The 24579-nt window shown below is 39.2% G+C and overlaps 1 protein-coding gene across 5 annotated transcripts in view; it reads right to left on the minus strand.

Moving 5' to 3' along the window:
- The window catches only part of RBM39 (RNA binding motif protein 39), a 78273-nt gene that overhangs the window by 50118 nt on the left and 3576 nt on the right, over window positions 1–24579 (minus strand). For 2 of the 5 annotated variants that reach the window (XM_053696232.1, XM_053696159.1), the window contains 5 exons: window positions 21745–21804; window positions 20123–20172; window positions 15996–16190; window positions 15531–15596; window positions 15240–15290 (listed from right to left, as the gene is read on the minus strand). In XM_053696232.1, coding sequence (XP_053552207.1) covers window positions 15240–15290; window positions 15531–15596; window positions 15996–16190; window positions 20123–20172; window positions 21745–21795 — 413 coding nt within the window. In that variant the 5' untranslated portion in view covers window positions 21796–21804. Of the gene's footprint in view, window positions 1–15239; window positions 15291–15530; window positions 15597–15995; window positions 16191–20122; window positions 21545–21744; window positions 21805–24579 lie in introns of all 5 variants that reach the window. The other 3 variants (XM_053696340.1, XM_053696263.1, XM_053696297.1) reach the window with 3 other exon arrangements.

The following is a 24579-nucleotide window of genomic DNA, read 5'->3' on the forward strand; positions in this document are numbered from 1 at the left end:
TAAGGACTCTAAGCCTGTCCGTAATGTCGTCTAGCGTAGAGGAACTAAGGTTCTCTTCAAGCGACTCAATCCAAAATGCTGCCGCAGCCGTAATCGGCGCGATACATGCAAGGGGTTGTAATATAAAACCTTGTTGAACAAACATTTTCTTAAGGTAACCCTCTAATCTTTTATCCATTGGATCTGAGAAAGCACAGCTATCCTCCACCGGGATAGTGGTACGCTTAGCTAAAGTAGAAACTGCTCCCTCCACCTTGGGGACCGTTTGCCATAAGTCCCGAGTGGTGGCGTCTATTGGAAACATCTTTCTAAATATTGGAGGGGGTGAGAACGGCACACCGGGTCTATCCCACTCCTTAGTAACAATTTCAGTTAGTCTCTTAGGTATAGGAAAAACGTCAGTACTCGCCGGTACCGCAAAGTATTTATCCAACCTACACAGTTTCTCTGGTATTGCAACAGTGTTACAATCGTTGAGAGCTGCTAAGACCTCCCCTAGTAGTACACGGAGGTTCTCCAATTTAAATTTAAAATTTGAAATATCTGAGTCCAATCTGTTTGGATCAGAACCGTCACCCACAGAATGAAGCTCTCCGTCCTCATGCTCTGCGAGCTGTGACGCAGTATCAGACATGGCCCTAGCATTGTCAGCGCACTCTGTTCTCACCCCAGAGTGATCACGCTTGCCTCTTAGTTCAGGTAATTTAGACAAAACTTCAGTCATAACAGTAGCCATATCTTGTAATGTTATCTGTAATGGCCGCCCAGATGTACTAGGCGCCAAAATATCACGCACCTCCCGGGCGGGAGATGCAGGTACTGTCGCGTGAGGCGAGTTAGTCGGCATAACTCTCCCCTCGCTGTTTGGTGAAATTTGTTCACATTGTACAGATTGACTTTTATTTAAAGTAGCATCAATACAGTTAGTACATAAATTTCTATTGGGCTCCACCTTGGCATTGGAACAAATGACACAGATATCTTCCTTTGAGTCAGACATGTTTAACACACTAGCAAAAAACTTACAACTTGGTTATAATCTTTTTTAGCAAAAAACGTACTGTGCCTCAAAGAGGTACTAACGATTAAATGACAGTTGAAATAATGAACTGAAAAACAGTTATTGCATCAAATTTTAAAACAACACAACTTTTAGCAAAGGTTTGTTCCCATTAGTAAAAAACAACACTAATTAAATTTGTACATAAGAAAACAAAACAACGTTTTTTTTTTTTTTTTTTTTTTTTTTTTTTTTTTTTTTTATACACAGTCACTATAAGAATTCTCACAGCTCTGCTGAGAGAATTTACCTCCCTTCAAAGAAGTTTGAAGACCCCTGAGATCTGTCAGAAATGAACCGGATCATGCAGGACATATAAAAGTAGCTGACTGGAATTTTTTGATGCGTAGCAAAGAGCGCCAAAAACGGCCCCTCCCTCTCCCACACAGCAGTGAAGAGAAACGAAACTGTCACAATTAAAGCAAAAAACTGCCAAGTGGAAAATAATGCCCAAACATTTATTCACACAGTACCTCAGCAATGTAAACGATTCTACATTCCAGCAAAAACGTTTAACATGAGAATAGTTATTAAAAGGATTAGTGACCTTAACACAGTAGTTCCGGTGAAATACCATCCCCAGAATACTGAAGTGTATACATACATGTCATTTTAACGGTATGGCAGGCTTTTCTCATCAATTCCATTCAGAAAATAAAAACTGCCACATACCTCAATGCAGATTCATCTGCCCGCTGTCCCCTGATCTGAAGCCTTTACCTCCCTCAGATGGTCGAGAACAGCAATATGATCTTAACGACTCCGGTTAAAATCATAGTAAAAAATCTCTGTCAGATTCTTCCTCAAACTCTGCCAGAGAAGTAATAACACGCTCCGGTGCTATTTTAAAATAACAAACTTTTGATTGAAGTCATAAAAACTAAGTATAATCACCATAGTCCTCTCACACATCCTATTTCTAGTCGTTGGGTGCAAGAGAATGACTGGGACTGACGTAGAGGGGAGGAGCTATATGCAGCTCTGCTGGGTGAATCCTCTTGCATTTCCTGTTGGGGAGGAGTTATATCCCAGAAGTAATGATGACCCGTGGACTGATCACACATAACAGAAGAAAAAAGGACTGGACATAGTGCTTTTGGAATACCCTGGGGTGTCTACTTTTGCAAATAGCTTGCCAAGATGGGCTGCCCTAACATCTGAAAGGTGACATAGGGCAAGCCCCATGTTTGGCCCTATAAATTCCCAAAACCAAAAAAAAAAAAAAAAATGTACATGGGAGTATTGTACTTGTGGAACATCACTGAACACAAATATGGGTGTCTTACTGCAGTAAAATCTCAGGATTATGATATTCACATTAAAATTATACCTGCACTGAATGGGTTAAATTAACCACTTATCGTTAGGGGACATTCCATGCTGTCCTAACTGTGCTGCCATAAGGCCGGTATGGAAAGTCCAACTATATAGAGTATCCAGCAGCTTCCTGATTTCCAGGAACGAAAAATCGAACTGGAGCATTCCTAGCCAGTGACTGCATCAAGGAACACGAACACGTGATATGCTTTTTTAAACAAATACGTTTAACAATTGCCCCTGGCATTAAGAGGTTATAAACACCTTGTTTACAGCATATGTCAATAGCCAAATTCCACCCACTACTTGCCTTATTTGAAGGAGGCAATCTGGGCTAACGTCAGCAGAAAAGGTAATTTGTCAGTTAAGTTAGAATAAAGTAAATTGTTTTGCAGACGTTAAAGACAGTTAGTGAAAGATATGTAGAAAGGTTCAAATTCTAGTTTTAATTTGAACAATTTATGCTTACCTGAAAATTCTTTCTTGGTGGCAAGAGTGCACGAGCTCCTTATGTATGGGAATTTAACACCTGGCCACCAACAGCTTTTAATCCCTCCCACTTCCCTGTACCTTCTAGTCTAAAAGTATAGGCTAACAGAAGAAAAGAAAAGCAGGGTAAATGAGGTGCAAACTAAAATTGCTACCAATTATAAGAAAAATAAACTGTTGGGTCTTGTGGACTCGCACTCAAAAAAAAAACAAAAAAAAAAAACAATTTACCAGGTAATAATAAATTATGTTTCTTTTTAATGACACGATGAGTCAACAGATCATCTTAATTCCTAAAGGGATATTCACCTCCTGGTCAGCAGGAGGCGGCAAAGAGCACCACAGCAAAGCTGTTAAATATCACCTCCCTTCACTCCCAACCCTTCACTCCCACCCAGTCTTTGCCTACGTTAGTGATAGGAAGTGGTAAAGTGAGGTGTTCGAAAAGATTCTTCAATCAAGAGTTTATTATTTTTCAAGTAGTACAAGATTGTGCTGCTTTGTTCTAGGGTGTAGCCGTAGTCCACATCAGTCTCTTCAGTAGAGCAGTGGTGGCTTTCGAGCAATGGAAACTTATGGGACATAATTCTCACTGCACCTCCCATACATTTATGCTGCCCTAATCCTGATAGCCTAAGCAAGATTACTCAGGCTTTATCCTTTTTCCACAGGGCTATGTGAGGGAGAGGACCTCTCAAACCTGCTGAGTTACCCTGCTGTTGGGCAGATTTTAAAGGTAAGTGCTGACTTTTTATTCTGGGTCTGGGAGAGGATCCCAGAGGAAGTGGAGCACAGGGGACCCTGTGACAGCTAGTTGTAAGCAGGCACTGGGGCTGAGGAGACTAGAAGGGCTTAATCTCTATAGCCGAGTATAGGAAGAACTCTGTAGGAGGTGATTGTTTTTGGTGACAAGAGGTTCAGTTAGTTTCACATATTTGGGCTAAGATGCTACCTATCAAGCGGTAGCACTATTTTCCCTCAGGTTTGAACAAGAGGCTCAGTTACTCCCGGTGGCTATTTATAAATACTATGATAATAGCGACCGGGAGGTTGATAGTGGTAATGCCCACGATACACAGAGATTGGTTAGCGCAGATTTGAGCGCACGCTGCCGCTTCTAGTACATTGATAGTGGCGACTGGCAGAGTGATTTTTATCACGCCCACGAGTGGAGGAGCTACGTTTGGCGCCGTTTTGGACTGTGCACTACCTATTTCATTTCCGATTCGGAAAGGAAAGTCTTTGTTTAGTTGCAAGCACAGTTGTTAGTGCTGTCGCATATGTGGGACCGGACAGCGCCACAGCTGCGTTACGGATCCTTTTATAAATAAAAATGAAGCCAGTAAAAAAAAAAAAAAAAAAAAAAAAAAAACATACGATAGAAAAAAGTCTACACACCCCTGTTAAAAAGTCAGGTTTCTGTGATATAAAAAAAAGAGACAGATAAATCATTTCAGAACTTTTTCCACCTTTAATGTGACCTATAAACTGTACAACTTGATTGAAAAACAAACTGAAATCTTTTAGGTAAAGGGAAATAAAAATAAAAAACTAAAATATGGTTGCATAAGTGTGAACACCCTTTTATAACTGGGGATGTAGCTGTGTTCAGAATTAAGCAATCACATTCAAAATCATGTTAAATAGGAGTCAGTACACACCTGTCATTTAAAGTGCCTCTAATTAACCCCAAAGAAAGTTCAGATGTTCTAGTAGGTCTTTCCTGACATTTTGTTAGTCGCATCCTACAGCAAAAGCCATGGTCCGCAGAGAGCTTCTAAAGCATCAGAGGGATCTAATTGTTAAAAGGTATCAGTCAGAAGGGTACGAACGAATTTCCAAGGCATTAGATATACCATGGAACACAGTGAAGACAGTCATCAAGTGAAGAAAATATGGTGCAACAATGACATTACCAAGAACTGGACGTCCCTCCAAAATTGATGAAAAGACGAGAAGAAAACTGGTCTGGGAGTCTGCCAAGAGGCCTACAGCAACATTAAAGAAGCTGCAGGAATATCTGGTAAGTATTGGCTGTATAGTACATGTGACAACAATAGCCCGTATTCTTCATATGTCTGGGCTATGGGGTAGAGTGGCAAGACGGAAGCCTTTTCTTACAAAAAAAAATTCCAAGCCCGGCTAAATTTGCAAAAACACATCTGAAGTTTCCAAAAAGCATGTTGCAAAAGGTGTTCTGGTCTGATGAAACCAAAGTTGAACTTTTTGGCCATAATTCCAAAAGTTATGTTTGGCACAAAAACACTGCATATCACCAAAAGAACACCATAACCACAGTAAAGCATGGTGGTGTCAGCATCATGCGTGGGGCTGTTTTTCCTTCAGCTGAAACTGGGGCCTTAGTCAAGGTAGAGGGAATAATGAACAGTTCCAAATACCAGACAATATTGGCACAAAACCTTCAGGCTTCTGCTAGAAAGCTGAACATGAAGAGGAACTTCATATTTCAGCATGACGACCCAAAGCATACATCCAAATCAACAAAAGTATGGCTTCACCAGAAGATTAAAGTTTTGGAATGGCCCAGCCAGGGCCCAAACCTGAATCCAATTCAAAATCTGTGGGGTGATCTGAAGAGGGCTGTGCACAGGAGATGCCCTCGCATTCTGACAGATTTAGAGTGTTTTTGCAAAGAAGAGTGGGCAAATCTTGCCAAGTCAAGATGTGCCATGCTGAAAACTCATACGCAATAAGACTGAGCGCTGTAATAAAATCAAAAGGTTCTTCAATAAAGTATTAGTTCTGGTTATGCAACCATATTTTATTTCTATTTCCCTTTACCCAAAAGATTTCAGTTTGTTTTTTCAATTGAGTTGTACAGTTTATAGGTCACATTAAAGGTGAAAAAAGTTCTGAATTATCTTTGTCTCTTTTACATCACAGAAACCTGACATTTTAACAGGGATAGATATATATAGATATATAGATAGATAGATATATAGATAGAGATATATACAGATATATATATACACAGATATATATATACAGATATATATATATATATATATATATATATATATATAGATATATATATATATATATATATATACAGATATATATAGATATATATATATATACATACATACATATATATACGTGTATGCATAGTCTGGTGAAGAGGAGAATACTTAGGCAGTATCAGAGAAGGAATTCTCAGAGATTGGGTAATACCTTTATATGATACAGAGGTTGTTTTCCTTCAGTTTTGCTTGAATACCTCCAATTATAACTTGGAGGTTTTAACTACCCTGGAGTAGTCTATCCTAGAGATTTCAATAAATTATATTAAATGGGCCCTGTACCAGATAGGGTTATACAGATATGTGCTCAGGCATAGGAGAAACCTGGTATCCCTTTTTCTCTCTCCTTCCCTATCGTTCCATGCTTTCTAAAGCAGACTCTCAAAGTCTTTGCAAAAGGGAGATACTATTCCCATAGAGGATAGTAGTCCCTTTTGGATGCTATGCAGGATATGGACCGTATGATTAAAAGTTAGAGGGTTTACATTGAAAACCTGCGGTTGGTATGGCTACTATCGCCAGTGTGGCGGTGTACTTGTTTGATGCGTTGTCCGTTTCTATTGGACAGACTCCCCTCTCGTAGGTATAGAATAGTTGCCCTTAAGTTAGTAAACTGCTTTAACGACAGTTTTCTTAAGCTGGTAGCTATTATTCAGGCTTTGCCATATTGACCGCAGAGCAGTATGGTTAAAAATCTTAGTCTGTGGCTGTTTCATCTACAGGATAAGAGAAATAAGGGAGAGGACGTCAGAAAATTTTAGGTTCTTTTGAGATTTCTAGGAAAATCCTTTCCCTCCTTCTCCCAAGCAGGAGCAGTCTAAGCTTTCATAGAAGACCCAATCAGTCTTAGAATAGGGGAAGTCAGTCCACAAAGCCTGCTGTTGAATCAAAGACAGCATGAAAGGCGTGCACCCGATCTGTAAGGGGGCAGGTTTTCCTTCTTTCGATCAGGTTTGGCTTTGTGATCTCATGGTCCTTAGGCGGTGTACATTGTGTCCCCGGGATACAAGCTAGAGTTCAAGGCTTTCCTCCCAGTGGCAGGTGCCTGCTTTCAAGATTATCGGCAGACCAGACTAAATATAGACGCTTTTACGCCGTGTACAGATCCTCTCCGTCATGGGAGTGATAGTTCCTGGTCCAATGCAGGAATGAGGTCTGGGATGCTACTCCTATTTGTTCCTGGTTCCAAAGGAGGAGGGAACCTTCAGACCTATTTTAGAATAGGTTTGCAGAGTACCGTATTCCAAAATGGAAACTATCGTTCAAATCTCCCGTGGTCCTAATTGACCCTTGTTGAACAAAGAAAAAAATTGAAGGATTCATACTTAAAGGGCCACTAAACCCAAAATCTTTCTTTCATGATTCAGATAGAGAATAGAAATTTAAACATTACAATTTACTTCCGTTATTTATTTTGCTTCATTTTTTAAATATCCTTAGTTGAAGAAAAAAGCAATGCACATGGTGAGCCAATCACACAAGGCTTCTTTGTGCAGAAACCAATAAGCAGCTAGTGAGCATATCTAGATATGCTTTTCATCAAAGAATATCAAGAGAATAAATCAAATTAGATAAGTAAATTAGAAAGATGTTTAAAATTGCATTCTCTTTCTAAATCATAAAAGAAAAAAAAATGTGGGTGGTATGTCCCTTTAAATCTTCCCATCCACAAAGACTCAATTTTCTAGTGTTTGTCTTTCTAGACAAACAGTCCAACTCGTTATTCTATCCGACCTGGTCACTGTTCTCGGAATTTTTTCAAGGGTTCCAGGATCACTGCTACTGGTGCTCCGATTGCGGAACACTGATTATGCACAATTTTTTTCTGCGGTCTCCCGGTTGGAAAGTGAATTTGGTGTAGAGTTCCTCCGTTCCATCTACTCATCAATGAAGCTAACTGTAGTCAGGAATTAAATGATTTCGTTCTTACTTAACACTTCAGTCTTATCAGTGGTTCAGTGTATGGAGGTATTTGGGCTGATGGTAATGACAATGGACATCCTTCCAGTTGCCCGTTTTCCACCTTACCTCTCAACAGTTAGTCAACATTTTAGGTGGTTGTCTCAAGATCCTTGCTTCCAGGGAACCTGATTTTGCAGTTCTTTTGGGCGAGTGTGACAACAGATGCGGCCCTTTTGGGCTGGGGAACTGTTTGAGGCCATCTAAGAGCAGGGAACATGGACTCGGGTGGAGTCTGTTCTACCCATAACCGTTTTGAAAAAGGAAAATCTCCTAGCCTGGCCTCAGCCGGGTTTATCAGGTTTAAGTTGGATCTTTCTTCAGCCGTTAGGGACTCCGTTTTCTCGGCCATGACAGAAGTAATTAAGATCGTTCAGTGGGCTGAGACCCACAATTGCCATCTGTTGACGACCTGCATCCCAGATAGGACTTCTGAGAGGCGGTCTTCGTAAGTAAGCAGACTTTTTACCCAGGAGAGGGGGAAGTCCAGCCGGGAGTTTTTTCCTCAACTGGATTCTCAATGGGGTCAGTTCCAACTGAATCTCATGGCTTCTCGACTCGTTACCTTGGAATTTCAGTCTTGCATACTTAATTCCTCCATTTAATTTTTCTTCTGTAGGCTTGGCTCGAACTAAGCAGGAGAAGGCAACGGTGATTCTCTTTTCACCGGCATTGGCATGCAGTCCAGGTGTACGTTTCACATCCTCCACCTGGGAATCCCGTGGAGGAAGGACCTTCTATTTGAAGGACCCTTCCTTTATCCAAAAACAGTTTCTCTGTAGCTGACTACTGGAAGATGGAAGTTTTATATATGATTAAGGATCAACCGAAGCCTGTAAATATAGAGACTGGACATTCTGATGAAATGGACAAAATGTCTCGAAGTGGCAGAGACCATGGAGGGGCAGTGTACATCTGAACTAAATCTGCATACCACTTTCTGCGTTGTCATGCAGGAGTGATCACATTTGCTGCAATGACCCTTAGAGGAATTGATGTAAATAAGATGATGTAACCCCCCAAGGAACTGCTAGCACATCAGACTTCTGCTTGTGGATCTTGAATTTACACCATATGTGGGAAGTTTGTGATTTAGACACACAGCCATTAGGTCTGTGTCTGGTATTCCCCAGCGACATACTGATTAAAAAAAATCTGATTGAGACCACTCCACCAGATGGAGACCGACTACTTAATCCGCTTCCCAATTGATGACACCTAGAATTTTAATTGTGGAAGTTGTGCAGTGATATGTTTCTGCCCAGCGCAGGATATGTAAAACCTCAATCGCCTCCCTGACAATTTATGTATGCTACCGCAGTAATATCTCCGAACATAAAAGATTCCATTGTGAGAAGGGGACAAGCCTTAAGAGCTCTGAATATTGCACAGAGTTCTAAAAACTAAAATTTATGCTTACCTGAAATTTCCGAACATGGAGAGTCCACATCATTCCAATTACTAGTGGGATATTCAACTGCTAGCCTGAAGGAGGAGGCAAGGAGCACCCCAGCAAAGCTATTAAGTGTAACTGCCTTACCCATAACCCTCAGTCATTCAGCCAAAGGAAATGGAAAAGGAAGAAACACAAGGGTGAAAAAGGTGCCTGAGGTTTACACAAAAAAACTGCTGAATTAGAATTTTAAAAAAAGGATAGATAACGCAGAAATCTGGCCGTTAAGTGTACTGACCGATAAACCCTTATCCAGGCCATCCTGAAGAAAAGAAAATCCGGGGAATCTTCACCCAGCTCCAGGTGAACCCTTTAGATTCACACCAAGAAACATATTTTTGCCATATTTTATGGCAAATCTTGCGAGTAACCGGTTTTTGAGCCTGAATAATAGTTTCAATGACCGCCTCAGAAAAACCACGCTTAGAAAGTAGTCTTAATCTCCAAGCAGTTAGCTTTAGAGAATTGCGGTTTGGATGGACGAAAGGACCCTGAAGTAGGTCTTTCCTTTGAGGTAACCGCGAAGGAGGTAGAGATGACATCTTTACTAGATCTGCAAACCAGATCCTGCGAAGCCATGAAGGAGCTATTAGTATCACCGATTCTCTCTCCTTTTTGATATGAGCAATGACTCGTGGAAGGAGAATAAATGGAGGAAACATAAGCCAGAGAAAACCTTCAAGGAACCACTAGAGCATCTATAAAAATTTCCCTACGGATCTCTTGACCTTGAACCGTACTTTGAATCCTTGGTGCTTTGGCAGGACGCCATCAGATCCAACTCTGGAACCCCCCACTTGAGGGATATCAGAGAACACTTCCGGATGGAGAACCCACTCCCCGGGATGAAAGTTCTGTCTGCTCAGAAAATCTGCTTCCCAGTTGTGCACTTCTGGGATGTGGATAGCAGATAGAAGACAACTGTGGGCTTCCACCCACTGTAGAATGCGAGTCACCCTCCTTCATGGCCAAGTCCCTCCCTGGTGGTTGATGTAAGCCACTGAGATGTCGGATTGGAATCTTATAAATCGAACCAATGACAGTTGAGGCCACGCTGATAGGGTATTGTAGATAGCTCTCAACTCCAAGATGTTTATGGGAAGAGAGGACTCTACCCAAGATCAGAGGCCCATAGCCTTTAGAGCAGGGGTATCAAACTCAATGCATCTGGGGGCCACTGGCCAAGTGTTCTTCAACCATGGGGGCTGCTTGAACCGAGTGCTAGATATACAAGGAACTGGAAGAGACATTTACCCAAGTAGTAGTGCATGGTGGGAGTTGTAGCCACAACACACAATTGTCTACATTTATCTTGTGAATGCCAAGTGAAGCGATTGTTCTGAAACTGTATAACAATGTTAAAAGTGACATTTATCCAAGCAGTGCATGGTGGAAGTCTACGCTGGACGCTTGTATTTATATCGTGTGAGTGCCTATATAGAACATCAACTAGTTACACTTCTTAGAACCTTAAAAAAAAAAAAAAAAAAAAAAGACAGTCCAAATGAATGGTTTATCTATTTAACACGGAAGGGCCATATGAAACTATCTTGGGGGCCGCAAATGGTCCCAGGGCCTGTACTTTGAGACCACTGCTTTAGAGGGCCCCAAACAGCTCCCCAGCCTGATGTCTGTAGTCGAAATTTCCCAGGAAGGTCTCAGAAAGCAAGTGCCCCAAGACAGATGTTCCTGTGACACCCACCACAAGAGTCTCTTGTTAGACGGTTCAGTTTTATCCTCAGATGAATCCGAATGATCTCTGTTCCATTGACGGGAGCATAAAAAGTTGCAGTGGTCATAGATGAAACCAAGCAAAATAAATGTCCATGGATGCCACTTTCAGACCAATCACCTCCGTGCACGAAGGCAGACTGGGGAGAAAGGCAGGAAACAAGAATTTTGTTTTTTCTGACCTCTGTCAGGAAAATCTTCATGGACAGGGAATCTGTTATAGTCCCTAGGAAACGCACCTTGGTAGATGGAACAAGAGAACTTTTTTCCAAATTCACCTTCCACCCATGAGAACGTAGAAAAAGGCCCATCTCTGTATGAGATTGGGCTAGTTGAAAAGATGTCTGAAACAAGATGTCATCTAGATAAGGAACCACAGCAATTCTCTGGGATCTGATCACAGCTAATAGTGCCCCCAAAACCTTTGTGAATATTCTGGGAGCCGTGGCCAGACCAAATGGAAGTGCAACAAATTGGAAGTGCTTGTCCAGAAAGGCAAAACCTCAGATACTGATGGTGAATGGGAACATGAAGGTATGCGTCCTTCAGGTCTATGGTGGTCATAAACTGACCTTCCTGAACCAAAGGAAGAATGGAACGAATAGTTTCCATCTTGAAGGACGAAACCCTGAGGAATTTGTTGACACCTCAGGTCTAGAATAGGCCGACAAGTTCCCTCCTTTTTGGGAACCACAAAAAGATTTGAATAGAATCCAAGACCCTGTTCTGTTAGGAGGGACAGGAACAATAATTCCCAGAGTATAGATCTTTTACACAGTTTAAGGGCTCCTTTATTTTGTTTGATAGCCTTGACAGGAGAAATCTGCCCCTTGGAAAGCAAGAATTGAACCCCAATTCTGTAACCCTGGAATACTATATCCACCGCCCAAGGGTCTGGGACATCGCGTATCCAGGCTTGACAAAAAAAAAAAAAAGCCTGCCCCCCACTAGAATCAGTGATTTAGATTCAGCAAAAGGCTTCTTGTTTTGTTTTCCCTTATTCCAGAACTGGTTGGATTTCCAAGTGTATCTGGATTGATGTGGTTTGGAAGAGGATGACAAACCCTAGGTCTATTCTTCTTGTCCTGAGGAAGGAAAGATCCCTTTCCTCCCGTAATCTCCGAGATGATTTCCGCCAGACCAGGCCCAGAGTTTTTCCTTTATAAGATAAAGCCAAAAGCTTGGCTTTTGAGGATACATCAGCCGACCAAGATTTTAACCATAGAGCTCTGTGACCTAGAAAAGTGAAGCTAGACATCTTAGCTCCCAGTCGAATTTTCTGCACGTTAGCATCGCTGATAAAAGAATTGGTCAGTTTAAGAGCTCTGATCCTCTATTGAAGTTTCCTCTGATATTAGCTCAGACAAGGCATCGCACCAATAAGATGCTGCTCCCGCCATGGTAGCAATACTTGCCGCAGGATGCCATTGTAATCCTTGATGGATGTACATCTTTTTTTAAGTAAGCCTCTAGCTTTTTATCAATTGGATCCTTAAACGAACAACTATTCTCTATAGGAATGTTAGTTCTTTTTGCCAGAGTAGATATAGCTCCCTCTACTTTAGGTACTGTGCGCCTTAAGTCACAAAATTGAGTCAGCAATAGGAAACTTTTTTAAAAAACAGGGGAAGGGGAAAAAGGAACCATCTGGTTTATCCCATTCCTGAGTTATAATTTCAGACATCTTGTCTGGAACAGGAAAAACCATCCTCAGGACGTAGAGAAATCATAATTTCCGTTAAGTTTAGAGGACTTCTTGGGGTTGACCGCAACCAAAAGGTCAAGAGTCAAGGGTAGCTAGAACCTCCTTCAATAGAAACAGGAGGTGTTCAAGCTTAAATCTAAACTTGAAGTCTTCAGTGTCTGAAGATTTTTCTGCTAAAGTGTCAGATCTCACCTTCAGAAGCTACTGAAGTTATCTTCTCAGGCACCTGAGCAACATTGGCTAATGCAGTGCTAGACTTAGAAACCTTAGTAGGTTAAGGATTACGCAGGGAAAGCGGACTAGGCTGCAGAGCAGCAAAATTCCCAGGGAAATAAACACCCCCAGGTGAATGAGAGGACACAGTATGAGAAACTACTAAGGCTTGGGACGTCTGAAGAGAAAGAGGCATATCATACACAGCAGAATCCTGAGAGATACTTGGCTCAGAAAGGAGATTTTTTTTCTTTACATTTTAAAGTCTTTGCTAAACAATATGAACAAAATTGCATAGGTAGGGCAATTTGGTTGTCTATACAAAGTAAACATCTGTCCAGGGAGATAGATTGACCCTGATCTGTATCCATATCTCCTGTATTGTCTAGATAAAGGATCACAAGATTACACAAAAATCGAAATGCAATTAAAAAAAAAAAAACATTCTATTGAAAAATTAAATTTACCATCAAATATGGAAAAATGCAGTCGATCTAGATAAACTTTAATAAAAAAAAAAAAAATTGCCTCAGATGCCCGAGGCTCCTACTGGCCAGAAAGAATGTCCCACAAGTAATTTGTCTGGGAGGAATTCCTGAAAGCTGACAAACAGAAAAGAGAATCCCTTGCCATGTCTTAAGCAGAGTGCAAAAATAGCTGTACTAAAAATTGTATAAACACACCACTCCGTAAAAGCGTAAGTGCGGTCTACACAGGATCAGAACGAACAGCTACGTCACAGAAATGTACTCTGCTCTGAAAAGAGCTAAAAAATTACTGATTGATAGGATAGATATATATAACTACACAAGTGATCAACACAGAAGTCATCCGGAAGCCCAATAAATAAAATATAAAAGCCTTAGCTCCCTCTCCTAGAAGCATAATATAATGAAGATGTCCAATAAAGAAAACTATATTAACCCTTAAACTACCTTGCAAAAAAAAATGCCCATTAGTGTCTCATACAATAAATCTAAGTGCCATGTCCTAAAAATGGCTCCTTACTAATAAGGAGTATTAAGTCCCAAATGAAGGATCTGAAGAGGATTTACCTCCTAAGTGCTGTAATCCTTCTGTACCTAGAAGGCAAAAGCACTTACCTTAGATCCAATTGCATGATGCTGTCATAGACATGTAGGAAAAGAAACAGTAACCAACTCTGGCTTTCTGCAAAGGGGTAGCAAAGACTTCCTCACCACCACTACTCTTACTCAAGAGATTGACGTGGACACAGCAGGCAGTGAAAAGTACCCATAAAAGGAATACAATCTTCAGACACCAACTTTGCACAACCTCCATTGACAGAGGCAAAGAGGATGACTGGGGGTTATGGGTAAGGCAGTTACACTTAACAGCTTTGCTGGGGTGCTCTTTGCCTCCTCCTGCTGGCCCGGAGTTGAATATCCCACTAGTAATTGGAATGACGTTGTTGACTCTCCATGTCATAGGAAAGAAACATTGATAGGCAACCTCGCCTTTTGAAAAGGTCAAACTCCCTGCGATCTTGGATCGCCAGACCGATCCAGAAACCCAAGAAACAAACGCTTGTAGTAATTATTGTCCATGATGGACGTAGAAATGTAATTCCCTTAGATACCTGCTGGTTGTAAGTCCACTGGGGTAGCAACTGACAGACCAGGAGGTGGTAAAATGAATGACCTAAGACAAATATGATCTCCACTCAACCAATAAGGACTAAACAGGTGTGTAGAGGAGTAGGGTATCTATGGAAGTAGTTTCATTGAAATAGATTGCATAAGAGCAAGATAATCACCTCTGTGATTATCTTGTATCTAAGCCTCTGCAAACTGCCCATTTTCCAGTTCTTTTGACAGACTTGCAGTCTAGCCAATCAGTGCCTGTTCCCAGATAACTTCATGTGCACGAGCACAGTGTTATCTATATGAAATACGTGAACACCCTCTAGTGGTGAAAAACTGTTAAAATGCAATCTGAAAGAGGTGGGCTTCAAGGTCTAAGAAATTAGCATATGAACTTCCTAGGTTAAGCTTTCAACTAAGAATACCAAGAGAACAAAGCAAAATTGGTGATAAAAGTAAATTGGAAAATTGTTTAAAATGACATGCCCTATCTGAATCATGAAAGTTTATTTTGGCCTGGACTGTCCCTTTAAATAAAGGACTTACCTTGATGAAACAGTGCTGTGACCTGTCTATGGTTTTTACACATACTAATTTTTATATACATATATACACATTTTAATGGTTTTAAGTGTGCAATTTCTCAAACCTAACCTTGTATACATACCTCACAGGGCTTTTTTCTTTCTTTTGAGGGCTTTTGCTCTTCGACCGCTTCCTACATTTGAAAAAAACAAAAACGCAGGCATTTTAAAATAAACTATTTTGGTTATTTCATTAAAAATAGACTGAACCAACGTTAGTTGTGTTCTACTGCTATACACAATCAATACACTCACTAGAGAATTAAGAAAACAAATGGATTCAACTTTATTTTATTTTTTCATCATGTCTCTCTTGCTGTTTTTATTTAGGTTATGTGTAAAAAAAAAAAAAAAAAAAAAAAACATTTACAAACCTTATTTTTACGCTGTGTGGTGCTCCCATCTTCCCACGCATCGATCCACTAAACTTTGGACCAGAACTATGACAAAAAATATTTTGCATATGAGTAAACTTTAAGTACCAGTTTACCATTCAATTTTAACTATGTTAGGGGGTAGAAAACTAAGCAGTTAAAAGTTCACAACTAAAATATGCACTATAATATACATAGTAGATTTCTTATTAGTCTAAAAACAAGTGAATACATTGCCAACATAGGTTTGTGTTTTTATATGACCACATTGGAAAAACCTTTGTTAGGCTGCTTTGCTATGGTAAACCATTGTAAAATGCAGACTTGCAAACAAGTCTAAATTCTAACTTCTCTCCAATGCTATACATACTATACAGATTTGTTTCAACATATGCCAATATCCAAACATTTGCACCTATTTCAGATATGTAGCTTTGTCAGTTCCACTGTTAGTTGCATACTTACTAAGGGCTTCTGTATCTTCCCCTAAACCTTCTATCTCTGCTTCTTGAGCGGCTCTTGCGCCGCTCTCTACTGCGGCTGCGTTTTCTTTCATGGCTTTTACTCGATTTCCTTTCCCGATCTTTGCTGCGTTTGCGTTCCTTACTCCTGCTGCGCTTTTTCTCCCGACTTCGACTCCTGCTTTTACTTTTTTTTCTCCTTCATAACAAATAAATAGTGTAAGAAAATGACCTTTGCTAATCACCATTTTTAGCTCAAAAAAGAAAGCTCCAATGTGGAAAAAGTGAAAATTTTCTATATACGTAAACGAATATAAAGCACTCATTTTAAAATGTATTTTAAAATGAATAAGGTTTCCTGTTTGTAAGATAGATGTTTCAAAAACAGATTTTATTTTGTGGTTTTACTGTCCACCAGTAAAGCTGAGGAGTTATGCCTATAAGCCAACTAGCTTCCACCTTGCACATTAGTATTGAGCAAACTTACATTTTAGGTTACTTTTCAAAATAAAAAAAAGCCATTAGTTTTAACATGTTTAACCCCTTAATGACCAGCAACGGACCCTGTACATATCCAGTCTTGAAAGTGACTGATTTGAAAATGCAGTATAGCCACCAGTGGAGCGATTGCACTATTCCAGGATGCATACAGGAGGGAGGTCATAATAGTGCGGACCTGCCGCTTGCAGCGAGACCCACACTATTATGGCACGGAAAGCCATTAACAACCAGGGTACGTTGTGGTCATTAATGGGATTAAAAAGTTCTCGTTTTAACCCTTTGACTGCGAAGCTACTTTTGCACCCTAGTGCTGAGCCAATTTCAAGTTTTTTCTGCTTACATTTAAATACTATTCCAGTGAGTGACCAATTTTTTTTTTCAGGAGGCCCAGCAGATCAAGAATATAGCACTAATATTTAAATTTCATGACATAGCTGCATATATATATATATATATATAAAAAGAATAATGTATTTTTGCCGTTACCTTGATCACCTTACTAAATTGTCATCAAGGGCAGCCACATGTGAAATAAGGGCCTGTGTGTATTTGGGGGTTGTATAGATAAGAGGCCCCTCACTGGAGTACAGAAATAAAAGCACTTTTCTTGCAAGATGTTCAGTTAAAGTGATCATCTCTCAGCAAAATCCCATGTGTTGTGCTTTTTACTTTAGTACATAGATCTGAATTTTGTTGATTTCCAGGCAATTATCTTTCAAATGATGGTCTTGGATGTTTGTGGCTTGTAAGGGAGACAAAATTGAGGTGTTTGAACAGCTACCCCTCATCCATCTCACTTAGCTGACTGTCACTATGCTTCCGCCTCCTCTAATGTCACCACACGTTTGTGGTGACAACGTTGGCACACCCATGTAGATCTAGGAGTGGGCCGCACTCCCATGTAGCATTGGGAGTGCCACTCACTATACTACCAACAATTGGGACTGCAGTTAAGAATAGACAATCCAGTGTTGTGATAGGCGATTCCCTTTAATGAAAAGTCGCCATATGTTCAGACAGCACTTGGTATAAATGTGGTAGAAATCAATTTGTTTAAGCTTAACAAGGCCAAGTCAAAATTAAAATGTACATAAATGCATTTAAGTTATAAATAGAAACTTTTTTGTAGTATATTTGTATTGGAAAAACTGCCTTTAGTAAAAGATCACTTGTTAAGTGGCATATACATGCTACACATGCCTAGTGCACTTATGTGAATACTACAGCTGCTCAGAGACCACGGTGGTTTGTATGATCATTGCAGATGACACAGCTTTCTCTAAACTGGTGCAGGGTTCGAATGTGGGTGCTCGCAGAAGACAAATAAAAGTGGCGTATGCCACTGAACCATCAATAGCTTGCACTAGAAGCATTTTTTTTCCTAATACAAGCATATTGAAAAAATGATTCTATCAAAAAATGAAATACTGGGATTAAGATGTCCGTTTTGATTATTTCCATTTGGTAGTCAAAATTGTAATGTGCCGTTAGAGATTTTACTAAAACACAATGAAAATATGCACAAGATCCTGCACCATTTCAGTAAGGGCAGTACAAAGTAAAAACATGCATATATGCTCTTTACATAAAAAGCAGAAGTCCGTTTCAAATACCAGTAAAACTTAAATCTGAGCAGTATCAATTAACAGAAGTGTTTTTTAAAAAAAAAAAAAATATATTGCAAAATACTTAATGGTATTTACAATACACAGATTCTGATCTAATCATGGCAGAAAAATGCTATTCAGAATAATTTACCTGTAACCGGTTTCATGAAAATTTAACTACGCTTTGCACACTTTTTGAAAGCACACAGATTTAAAGGGACAGTAAACAAGATTCATAGAAAATATTTATGCATAATGAAAATGTTGCATCACATTTGCCACCTTTCATGCAATTTAGCTGTAAAAATGGATTTCTAATTTTCATGACTTGAAATATACCCAAGCTGACTTAGAGGCTAATCCTGCTACATATGACCATATGTCTAACAACTACAACACAAATCACTTTAAAGGGCCATAATGCCCAAATGTTTAAACACTTGAAAGTGATGCAGTATAGCTGTAAAAAGCAGACTAGAAAATCTCCTGAACATCTCTATGTAAAAAAGATATTTTACCTCAAAAGTTTCTCAGTAGTCACCTCCCATTGTAAAGGATTTCTAAGCAGCACATTAGTATGTCTGTCCTGGGACAGCTTAGGGGATGAGCCTCGTGCACTCTCATATTTCCCTATTCAGCTTACTATGAAATCTCATGAGAGTTAAGTCAAATCTCATGAGATCACAATAAAAGAGTCCATGACCTCAGCACTGCTGATGGGCTGCTGTTTATTTCTTCATTTTTTTTATTTTTTTACCTGCAGCTGGGAGCAGCCGAGTATAACTTTTTACACAGAACTTACTCTGCTGAGCTGAGGAGATTGTGAGGTAAAATATCTTCCTTTTTTACATAGAGATGCTCAGGTAATATTTTCCTGTCCGCTTTTTACAGTTATACTGCATCAGTTTCAAGTGATTTAGCATATGAGTATTATGTCCCTTTAACATAGCTAAGGCTAGCCTTGCTGCCTAAAGCCCACATAGGCACCTTCAAATAAGGCAAATAGTGAGTGGAATTTGGCTACTGAAAAATAATTGCAGTGAAAAGGAGGTAAATTTGTTTTAAAACAGACTTGGCTGATGGTATTCTATAGCAACACAACAGAAATGTGTTATTCACTGTCTCTATATTCTCTGAGCAGTGAGGGTGTAAATTTCCAATGGTGTCTCTGCAGCTCCCAATTTATTACTTAGGTAGCCCATGCAGCGAAAATACCTAACTGTGGGTAATGGAAACTATGAACGTACTGAACAACATTTTAGGAGCAAGAAAACAGGAAACTTGTTTTTAAATTGCTTGAGCTACAAAATATGTAATACATGCCAATGGCATATTTTATATATATATTTTTCTTTAATAAAATATTGTTTTGATTTTGGACTACTGTCCCTACTTGAAAAATACTAATGGAGCCTTTCAAGGTAAACTTGGGTTGTCTCTGCTCATAACTTTTCCTTAACCTACAATCATGTTCAGTAGTTTGGTGAATACAGCTTTTCCGTAAATTTCATAGCATTAATATAGCCTGTACAATCTATCAAAGCCTAATAGATTGTATTCTAAAACAAAGTTAAATTCTTGAAGGCACATTAAACACTGAGATAATATAAAATATTAGATAAAAAAACCCTGAAATTTACGTTCATTATTTATTTTGTCCCCTTTTCCTGTAATACCATTCTAAAATTGTGAGCTTTTCAGTTCCTTTTAGTAAATGGAAGTGCAGAACACATATTCCACACAGCCATTAGCTGCACACTAGTGACCTATTTATAACTGTCCCTAATTGGCCACAGCAGACAATATAAGCTACATGGAAATTCCCAGTTTTATAAACACTGAAACATTTAGGATCATTTTGTCACTATTTAAACTAATGAAACTTTAAATACATCTGCATGTTATTCTCAGGCTATTTTTTTTTTTTAATGCTTCATTCTATCTCTCTCTTGAATTTAGTGTTTAATGTCCCTTTAAGTCAAAACAGAATAAAGTGTGTGTGTAAATTTATATTAAAGCTTACTTCTTGCTCCGTTCTTCATGTCCATTGGCACTGCTCAACTTGTTCTCATCCTAAGCAAGGTTGATAGAAGAACATCGTGAGGGCGAGGTGGAAATATTTCAAGTGGTCAAAAGGGTAAAGGGAATTGGAATAAGAGAATAAAAGTACAAATTAATGACTAAACTATATATATGGGTGTGTGTGGGGAAACTAAAATTAAATATATACCACACATGGGAATCTGTTTAAGCACTTCACTATGATGTAAATCTTGTTAAAATTAACTGATACAGGAATATGGGATATATACAGTACTGCAAAAAATAAAATCATTTAATTCAGGCTTGCTTTAAAGTATTCTGCTGTTCTGTTTTACAGAGTGGTAAAATGCTTTAAATTTGTTTATATGTGGAAAGTAGTACTGTTTAAATTTTCACTTGGTGCTGTAGTCCCTGTGACCTGTACCAAGGTTATTGTTTGCCTAAGCCCCAATCGGCCATGCTAGCAGCCAGCCACTATCGATTTCCTGTGACCGATGCCAATCCTGTGATCTTCGCCCATTTTCGCTGGAGGGTTGGGACTGTAAGAGCTTGATGCCACCTCTGTCACACATCTCGCCCTGAAGCAAACAGGGATTCACACTGCTTTAGTAACGGGGACTCCCAAGAAAAGTAAGCAATTATGCACCTGTTCAGCCTACACATTTCTATAGTGCCATGCCTGTTTACATGGAAAGAATCCATGTTAATGATTAAACTTCATGATTCCTAACATCTCCTTTAAGGTTAATTAATATTACAAATATGCCATAACAGAATAGGCTAGTCCAGCACTGTGGTTGCAAGCCCACAAAAAAAAAAAAACTAAAAGGGTTTAAGACACCAATTACAAAGTGAATTATTCCGGTGGTGTCCTGTGCTTTTGCATGCAAACTGTAAAACAAATCCCTAGGCATAGTGAAGGGAGTCCACTTGGCATATCAAAGCTGCAACTTTTATTAAATAGTTACAGTAAATTTAGGTAACTGAAATTATATTACAGAATGGAGACCACATATCAGCCATTCAAGATTAAATGACTACACCTTGTGAGGGATCCAAGAATTTTTCTTTTAATTCAAAGCTGTTTCTCATGTGAGGTTCACCAGCATTTTTTTAAATCCATAAAATGGTTAAAACCTCCTCTTAAGATTAGCAAACTGCTGAACCGCTCTGCTCTGTTGGTGAAAGTGGATATTCTTGGAACCCCTTTTTTTCCCAAAAACCACTACATTCACCTTGTTGCTAAGCCAAACTGGAGCTCGGCAGTTCATAGAAAAGTCTTTTTTACCTAGGGGACCACGGTACAGCGATACGTCACTCAATTACTACCTTATGATTGACAGTTCACACTGGAATCAAAGGTGAATTCATGGGAGTAGAGGTGATATATCGTTAGGCAAGTCTACAAAAAGAGATAGATGGGCATTTATTTATCACGCTGAAGTGAAACTACTGCACAATATAATCACAAACATTAAAATATTTACTTTTCAAATTATGGCTAAGTCACGAGGGCTCCAGGGTGTTAGTTTACATTTCAGCAGTAGTTTTATGAACATACTACGCTTTGAAAAATAATATCTACTGGCATATGTTTCTCACCTTCCTGTAAGGTTCTTCCAGCATTGCTTCAATATCAATATCATCGGCCATTTTGTAGCTCTAAAAGGAAGAGACACGTATTACAAATACTAAAAGTAAGTAAACAAATTGCAAATGGGGGAGAAAAAAAAAAAATTGTATAAGCAATAGAAGGGGTAACATTGGAAATTATAGAAGGGCTTTTAACTCCAATCTTCAGGGCCCTCTAAAACACCAATACAATATCAGCTGTTAAATAATTGTTATCAAAATGTATCCTGTTCACGGGTCTCAGAGACATTATATGCTTTGCAATATTCAGAGCTTCCCATTTTCAGGCTAACATTTACAAATACGTTTTACATAGAAAAAAATTTAATAGCTGTTTCAACAGTTTAAAACGGGTAACGCTTAAACTTATTCAATATTTAGGAGCCAGAAAATTTCTACTCTTCAGATTTGGGCAAGTGTGTGGCCATAAACACAATTAAAAGGATAATTTACCCCTTCCCGTTAGGACGTTTCGCTGTCCTGATGCCATAACTACTTCCTAACTGGGATTGTGGGCTGGAAGGCATGCCTAGTGTCATAGGCACCCCACAGACCCGATCCAATCATTGAAATCACATGTACGCGTGATTTAATTTTTTTTTAAATCTAACTTTGGGTCACACAAATAAGTACAGACAGGAAGGGGTTAAAAACAGCAGAATTGTGTTAAATGCTTTACTTCAAATGAGATTTTTTTCCCTGACAAATTTTAAAGTTTGTGTTTATTTCTGAGCCCTGTATCATGCGACAGACATCAACCAATCATACTCACTCATATATACTGTGAACTCTTGCAAATACTCAGTAGGTGGTTATTCCTCAGAATGTGTACATATAAAAATAATGCAAGTAAATTGGAAAGTTGTTTTTTGTAATTATTTATTTGCATGCTCTCTGAATCCTGAAAATCTAATTTTGACTTTAGTACCCCTTTAAAAAGGGACTGTCTACATATTAGTCAACTTAGTCTTACTAGATTAAGCTGAAAATATCCTCCAGCACCGCTTTCTTAATCGTGCAGCAGTAACAGTACAAAAGTTACTTTAAAATTAATATTGTTTATGGCCACTTTGAAACGGCTACCTAGCACTGCCCACTGACGACATCACTCACAATCGAGGCTGCATCTATGCACTCTGACAAATAGCATTGACAGTGTGATGACTCCAATAATTGAGTCTTTTGTAAATAGTGAAGCCTATATTGCAGCCAAGATTGTGATGTCATCAGTTGGAAGAGCTTGGAAGCCATTTCAAAGTGGTATGAAATGGATTGTGAAACAGCAACCTTCCAGGAGTCAGGCATTTCAAAGTGACCAGAAACGATAATTTTAAAATAACTTTTACTGCTGCATGATATAGAGAGGGGTGTAGGATAATTGCAGCTTAATCTAAAGTAAGACTTTAAGATGACTAAGGTGTAGACTGTGCGTTTAACAGCACTAAACAAGCAGCAGCGAATTAACTCATTGACGTCAAACTGAAGCTGCACTACACTTGCAGTTGTGATTTATTTATCCCCTCGACTGCAAAATTTACACATGGAGTAACTTACCTTGTATGTGGTGCAGTGGCCTCAGTGTTCTGTTCCATGCCCCCACAGCCACCAAAATCTCACTTTCAACCCTACATATTAGATTAACTGTATTTCCTTCCATTCACACATAACTACTAAATATCTGACTTTGCATGAGCTCTGTGATCCCTGGTATTGACCCATTTTCCTATCACTGTACTGTCGGACACTTTAAAATAATGCATTAATGCCCTGTGGCTGCTTGAATCACAACCGTAAGTTGTACACATGTACCCTGCAATAGATGCAAGCAGTCACGGGCATGAAAGCTCCATATAAAAACCACATCAGGCAGTGCAATGGTAGGAAAACTGGAGCAATGCCAGGGATCAGAGATCTTGCGCCAGGTCAGATTTCAGGCTGAATGAATTTGTCATTGAATACACACAATACCTGCAAAAACCCCGTAAAAGAAGCTAAAAACATACTTTAGACCAGTGATTTTCAACCTTTTTTGCTGTGGCACACTTTACATTAAAAAATCCTGCGGCACAACACCATCCCAAAATCACACATTGTAGCCTAATACAGTGTGTATAATATAAATAAATATATATATATATATATATATATATATATATATATATATATATATATATATATATATATATATATATATATATATATATATATATACACATATATATATATATATATATATATATATACACACACATACACTGTACTGTCATGCCTCCTACAAACTATACATTACATATTGACATTCATTCACAAACAATCATGATTGTCTGTGAATGAATCTCAGTATGTCATGGTTGTAAATGATGCCTGATGAGCCTGTCACATACCTCCCAATATTTCAAAATTTGAAAGAGGGACAGCCCGCTGGCTGGAACCGTTCTGGAGGAGGAGCAAAGCTGCGCCAGCATGCATGGGGGATTGAAGTGTTGCGGCGTGTAGAGCCGGCACTAGACACGTGTTGTGGTGGGTGGGGGTTCCTTCCAAGTGTGAACACAGGTTGGGGGAGCAAGATGCCACTACGTTACCCTCAGTCATCATCTCACTCAAAATAAAAAAAAAAATAAAAAAAAAAAAAACAGCCCAGAATAAAAAACAAGCAAAAATTTTAAAAAAAATATGTCACACTGCGGCACACCCGAGGATCTCTCACGGCACACTAGTGTGCCACGGCACACTGGTTGAAAAACACTGCTTTAGACTAGACATATGGTTTTTGTAACGAATTACCAAATGATTGACACCTGCAAC

This window comes from Bombina bombina, chromosome 1 (genome assembly GCF_027579735.1).
Source record: "Bombina bombina isolate aBomBom1 chromosome 1, aBomBom1.pri, whole genome shotgun sequence".
Lineage (NCBI taxonomy): Eukaryota > Metazoa > Chordata > Amphibia > Anura > Bombinatoridae > Bombina > Bombina bombina.